This window comes from Clytia hemisphaerica, unplaced genomic scaffold, assembly GCF_902728285.1.
Source record: "Clytia hemisphaerica strain Z4C2 unplaced genomic scaffold, Clytia hemisphaerica genome assembly, whole genome shotgun sequence".
Taxonomy (NCBI): Eukaryota; Metazoa; Cnidaria; class Hydrozoa; order Leptothecata; family Clytiidae; genus Clytia; species Clytia hemisphaerica.
In genome coordinates, this window is record NW_027103581.1 from 113,594 (window position 1) to 120,737 (window position 7,144).

General features: G+C 35.9%; 1 protein-coding gene across 1 annotated transcript; it reads left to right on the plus strand.

Moving 5' to 3' along the window:
* The first annotated feature begins 1,312 nt into the window (after nucleotides 1-1,312).
* LOC136801252 (uncharacterized) lies at nucleotides 1,313-4,397 on the plus strand. Its single transcript, XM_067057881.1, has 3 exons — nucleotides 1,313-1,444; nucleotides 2,326-3,112; nucleotides 3,607-4,397. Exons 2-3 carry the CDS (start codon nucleotides 2,326-2,328, stop codon nucleotides 4,065-4,067), a joined length of 1,248 nt encoding a protein of 415 aa, XP_066913982.1. The 5' UTR covers nucleotides 1,313-1,444; the 3' UTR covers nucleotides 4,068-4,397.
* Nucleotides 4,398-7,144: the final 2,747 nt, after the last annotated feature.

Sequence of the window (7,144 nt, forward strand, 5' to 3'; positions counted from 1 at the left end):
AGATATATTGCACTGGTTTAAAGACAGTGTGTTTGTTGCCAATCCAGGAAAGTTCCAAGTTATGTCTCTTGGTAGATTTGATCTACTTATATAGGATATATCAAAGTTAAAGTTAAAAATCAGGTCAAAATTGTAGGTATCTAGATTGATAACAAGCTACGCTTTAACTCTCACGTTGAATTAAAATGCCAGTCGGCGGGAAATAAAATCAGCGCTCTTCGGCGCATCCGTCCCTTCATTTCTCTTAAAACAGTCCTTGTGTCAAGCCAACCTAAAAATTTAAATTGTCCGATAATTAATTTGGATGAATTGTAAAATACAACAACAAGCAAATGACAAAATTCAACGAGAGCGCGCTTAGCGTAGTTTGTGAAACTATGATCTAATTATAATCAATTATTAACGTTTATCTAATACTGCATCTTTTCTCATCGAATTATTCATAAAATTCTTGAGGAAATTTATGAAACTCTTAAAAAACTAAACCCACCTTTCTTAGCTGAGCTCTTTGTCACAAAAACCTTGGGCTATAAACTTAGAGGAGAGCATAGAGGTTACCTAATACAAGTAAGTTTGGCTTACAATCTCTAAGTTTTGTTGGCTTCCTCATTTTTCGTCTCTCTAAGGATGTGAAAAGCTTTGCAACGTTAATACTTGAGGAGCAAATTAAAAAAATGTTGCCAAACTGATTTGTACCTGCCCAATATGTTGTTGGGTTAGGATTCTGACTTCTATAAAGTTGGTTGGCGGGGGCGTAGCATTAAGGGTTAAGGTTGTGGGGTGGAACAGTAGACAGGCACCCCGGGCCTTGTGTACCACCGGAAAAATACAAATTGATAAAATGAACAACAATATAAGTGAACGGGCCGGAAGTATTGCCGTGGATTGGTTTATGGCATTGGCGAATTTTAATGGTTTGGGGGAAACTAAAAACTGAAGCAGAGGTGTAGGAGCGGGCAAACGGACATAGCGTTCCTAACAATTAACCTTACCACACACCTGTCGGTTATAGGAGCGCGTTAAAATGTTTTCTTCTAGTAACAATGGGATCCTCTGTATGGGCTTGGTCTCGACAAGGAGTGGTAAAATCATTATCATGATCGATTTTCTCAATATTCCGTAGTTAAATATCAAAAGCTCAAAATGTATTCATTCTGTTATGAAACTTTAGAATAAAATTTCTTTAATAATGTTGTAATGTTAGCTCTACCTAAACATGACGCAAACTCATTACTTGGACATTTACTTGACTTATTGACTCTTGAAGGTTTTGGACCCGGCCTGACCAGAGGTGAATTGGTATATAAAATAGTGCACAGAATTCAGAATTCTCATCTACTCATTCAATCGATTTTATATACTGGTGAAGAATTATACAGGATATTTTACAATTAATATTCAGACGAGGAATCTCCTGCTCAAACCGAAAGAAGTTTTTGACAATGTAAGTCTCCCATTAACTTATCTTTCATTTATAAAATTTATGCACCTGATTGGGGAAACGATAACACCTTTTAATATTCGCCGACGCGGTTTTTTTTCCGTCAACGGACGAAGACCTGATTCAGCGGTCGAAGACCTGATTTAACGGCCGAAGACCTGATTTAGCAAATCACCGGCCGAATACCTGATATATAAGTTAGGGTCAGTTAAAGTAGCTTGAACCACTCGTCAAGGCATCAGTTGCGATGGTCCAGTGGTTCATGCAGTGGTATCGAAGACGAAAGATGGGTAGTTTGAGACGAGTTATTGGCATTAATTTGCATTCTTTTTAGTTTTACAATCATTTGTTTTCAATACTATTCCCATTGAAACATCATTTAAAAATCTTGATTGAATTCATAAAAAAGATTTATAACAAATTTCCAAAATTCATTTTCTCCAGGTCTTCGGCCGTTAAGAAATATTCGAACGCTGGATCGAGTCTCCAGTTCTTAATTCAGGTCTCAGGCCGTTAAATCAGGTCTGCGACCGCTAATTTAGGTCTGCGACCACTAATTTAGGTCTGCGTCCGTTGACGGAGAAGAAATCTGCTTCGCCGACAAACTTAGATAGTCAAAAATTTGATCATTTTCGGGCAAAGTGTTCACTATATTGCTTACATTTATCCGCACATATAGTATAAGCCTGTGTTTTGATAAAACAGAGTAATGAATTTTTTTAAACGTGTCATCTTTTCTTTTTGTGTTTTGAAGTGGTTTGCTTTGTTTTTGCTACCAGCACAAGTTTACCTGAGTCACAAAAAGAAGAAAAAAGCTAACTTTGAACCTTTTTACGGTGTTCCATGCTATTCAAAGTTAATGTCAATTTTTTCACATTTTTCAGATGGATTTGATTCGCACTTCAACAGCTCTTTTTGCTTTGGTTGTATTGTTTGTCAACACGAAAGCTACATCACCAGATCCGGCATGCAACATCGACGCCGTACTTTACTCCACTCAAACTGACGACATCTACTTCTTTAAAGACGACATGTACGCCAGATGGAACGTCAAGTCTGACCGGATGTATTATTACGGACAAACGAAAGACCTGATCAACGGTTTAAAGACACCTATAGACGCTGTCATCGAGACAGACATTTTTGGTACTCAAAAAATATTTTTCTTCAGCGGCAATCAAGTTCAAATTTATGATCATTTTCACAAAAGCCCACTCGATACAATCGATTTGAATGACTTTGCTGTTGGTCTACCAGAATCAATCGATGCTGTCTTATTCCTTGAGGGTACCTTCTACTTCTTTAAAGATTACCATATCTACTTCATGGGCATCGAAAAGAAGAAAGTATATGGGCCATTCAATACCTCTGCCATTTTTCTAGGCCTCAAAAGTCCTGTAGATGCAGCTGTATTGAACACTTTTCATGAAGGCCATGAAAGTGCTTACTTATTTAGAAGTGCTTACTTATTTAGCGGTCAGAATTATTATCTTACTAACTCAACGGATGAGCTTACTCCTATCGAAAACAGATGGAAAGGACTATTAGGCTCACCACTCTTTGCCAAATGTGAAATCAATTGCAATACTGTCACCATCTCAAACGATGATTGGAAATTTGGGTCAATTTCGTATAACATGTCAATGAATGAAACCTATACTCGCTCTATTGGTAAGATACAATAGTGTCTTTTAAACCCTTGCGTTTACCCAAAACCTAAGAAACATTTTTATACTATATTACTGATCCCTAGTTTTCAGCCCCTGCCTGCCTAATTCTTTGGAGTACCATTACTCGACAGCTGTTTGTATAATTGAATAAAGGTTGATCTGATTTTCTTTTGATAGAGCGCCGTTTGACGTCAGGCAAAGCTTTAACACTACAATCAGTTCTTTATGAGTGCACTTAAAAAAAATCCGATCAAAGATGCAGGACGAGACTTAGTTTAGGACTCTTAGGACGTAGTTTTAGTTTGTTAACATTTTACTATTTTATGTCCCTTTATATACCTTAAAATACCTAAAATATTTATCACTTTTTTTCCGCAACTCTCTTGTAATGATCTCCGGAGTTTGAATTAACTTCTTTTTCTCCTTTGTAAAATTAAATTACGAGACAATGAACAAAGCCAATGGTAATTTAACTATCGTATTTTCCACTTTCAGGCATCAAAAACTTCACCAAGTACACAACAGACCAGGTCCAGATTGATTACAATTTCTCATACAACGAATACTTCTCCTTCTTACAAACCGGTGGCGTGAACGTCAAACAAAACACATCTTTCGTTGTCACAACACCAGATTTCTCCAATATCCGTGATTCCATCAATATCACCAAATTACCAAGTGGTGACAAGCATTATTATTTCAGCTACGGAATAAAAACAGAACGCGAAGACACGATCAAAGATCACATGCTTTGCACCAGTGTTATTGGCGATCGAAGAAAATGTACAGTTTTCTTGAATCAATACAACATCCAAGTTCCATATACCATCGTGTGGAATCATAAGGTTAAGAGTGCCTCGTGCAAATCTCATGGTGTCACTGACATTTTAATTGCTCATATCGGTAAAATCAACGAGCCTGCCGCCAAGGATATGAGCGATCGGACTGAACTCTAACCTACGTGATAGTTACGTAAAACGTTGTCATGTGTGGTGATTTCCGAAAACTGTACTTTTTCTTTTTTGATGTTTCATAGTAACATTAATTTTTTTATTAGAATGATTGTATAATAAAAACAAACAATATCATTAAAGATTATTTTTCAAGAACAGCAACTCTCCCTGGGGGTATTTAGGCAAGTGGAGGTTACAAGTAGCATTTTGTAATGTTCACCTTTTTTGTTGAACATGTTCTATTTCATGCTAGTTCATTGAAAATCTAACAAAATTCTATTTACCATATTTTTTCTTGTTGTTGTTGGAAAGTCCAAATTTTGTCAATCAGAATTGAATTAGTCTTATTACTTTATTTTATTACTCAACTACAACCTTAGAAGAACATAAAAATAAATGAATCAAATTGTCATAAAGTAAAAGGAATCTCCTAGCAATTGTTTAAAACGTAGGATAGAATCAACACTACTCCAATATATTATTAATAGGATTTTTTTGACATACCTTAGGTCCTATGAACTAACCCGTGTTCGTTAGTTAGTTCCTTAGTCCGTATTTTAGTTCGTGCTTTACTGATTTTTTCCTCAAAGGTGCATAACTGTAAACCTTCGAAAGTGACGGAGCCCAATTTTAGAAAAATATTTTTTTAACAAATATTACTCAAAAATCATGCAACACTCAGTTTGAGTTAGAAATTGTAATTTTAGTCTAGCTCGTATGAATTGGGCTTCATTGTCAAGCAAAAAAAATTAAAAGTGAGTCTTTCCAGCGGGATCTTTAGCCAAAAAAAAGTAAAAAAAAAATGCAAAAACCTGATAAAGAATCCACTTTTCAAAGATTTTGACCGTTTGTTGACTATTTTTGGTCAACGAGTGATCCACGAACCTCCAAAATTTGCCCTGCTTTACTTTATTCTGTCCTCCAGCGAAATAATTTGAAGTTTTACAACGTGGTTACCTTTATATCATGCAGGCAGGTCTGTGCAACGGGCCTGACTGCTTTAATTGGGCTCTTCCAGAAAAAGTCCGTTCATGGGGGGTAATTTTTTGTGTCCACGGGGTTGATTTGATGTTTGTCCAGGGGTATAACCTGTTCTTTGGGGTCAAAAATCTAAATGTCCAGGGGTAAATCATGAAAAAATAATATATCCTCCACCCCCCATGAACGAATTTTTTCTGGAAGAGCCCATTCTTTTAACCCACCGCTCACCATTTCCTCCACCCAATTTGCCTTTCCTAAATCGGGTGGCGCCGAAGTCACCTAAAACAATTGGGAGACACCAAGATATCTAACAAATTATAAACGTGCTTCGAACTCCTTCTAAATCCGCAGATATAAGCCTTTAAAGTTTGAACCAGCGATTATATTTTTAAAAATTGACCGTGTCACTGAAAGGAATAACTGCAAAAATCTTTTTTTTTGCAAAATGCTACAATCATGTTCGGAATCCATTTAGAATTAAGCTTATTTTCTCGCTTTTCGAAATTTTGAGTTCGGGCGACAAAGTCCATTTTGAGGGGTCTCTTGATTTTAATCGGATATTTCAATTTGGCTCGGTTAGACTTTTAGCCCGGGAGGGGTTACTAGGGCAAGATGGGTTACGGGGATGCTCCGCTGGTCAGGGTACCTTTTTTAACCTCCACGAGTCCCAGGTAGGGTCGCAAAAACACCAAAATAGAAAAATCAGTCCCTCGTAGGGTGCCTTTTTTTGGAAAATTTGGGGAAAAAGAAGAAAATTTGAGAAAATTTTGGAATTTCAGTCCCATTCAGGGTCACTTTTTTCGAAAATTTCGAGTCCCACGTAGGGTCCAATTTTCGAACCTCAGCGGAGCACCCCCGTTGGTCGACAAGGGTAGTATCCCCCCGGACTTTTAGGCTATATTATGAGCCTTATTGGACCATTTTTGAATCTTTAGATCCTCAGATCCTAAGGTCCGAAGTCTTAAGTCTTATGTTATAAAACTCAGAGTTAAAACTTTACCCTTCCAACTTTCTTTAGAGCACTTACAAATCGATTGTGGCTTCAGAACTTTCCGGGGAATCTACCTTTTTTCTCAAATATTACGACTATGATTGAATTTTATTTGCCTAAAATCACTCAAAAAAACCTGAAAACACACAGAAAAATCACATTTTCAAATCTTTTATTCACCTTGTTTAACTTTTTCTGATGTTATACATGAAACTAGTACTATCATTGGTAAAATATGTCCGAGATCATCTCAAAGAATGGTACTCTATCTATAAGAATGACCTGTTAGCATACATCTATGTTTCTAGCCAAATTACGCAAATTTTAGGTGATATAGATTTTTTTCCTCGCGAAGCCTTAATATCAACAAGAGCCGCAAAGATGCGGATAAATATTTCCTTTACAAATATTAAAATAATAATTGATGTCCTCAAAAGATTTCAAAGTGCTTTAAATCTCAGATAACATCAAGCAACACAAGTCCCTAAGAATTTAAAAATTCCATTTATGTTATTGCCAGTATTTACAGGATTATTCATAAGATGACTGTAGGTTCAAAGCTGCGAATCGCGGAATATATCCAAGCTGACTCCCACTGAGAACAATAATGCAGTAATCAAATTGGCTGGAACTTTAATTTTCGTTAGGTGGACCTTAAATGGATTTTAGTATTATACTAGCGGTCACCCGGCGTCGCACCGTTGTTGAACACATCAAAAGACCTAATTATTTATTTATTATTTTAAGTGCTGATTTCCAGAAATATCATATAGCCAAAAAGGGCAAATATTTCACAGTAAGAAAACCAAAGAAAATTTTATATATTTTCAAAATGAGATGAAATGTTTTGCATTATACTAGTACTTTCATATATAAAATATTGTAAAAAATGTAAAAATTTAAAGTAACTTTTAGAGTTCTTTGAAATAATGTACGTGCTAAAAAGTAAAAATCTTTCAAAACAGGGAAACAATTTCATATTTTCCGACAGAATGCAAAAAAAAAAAAAAAAATCTTATTTTTATATACTGTACTGGGAAACATTTCATAATCTGTCGATAGGAAAAAATTCCCCTACCAGAAGCCATTTTATGATTTCCAAAAGCAT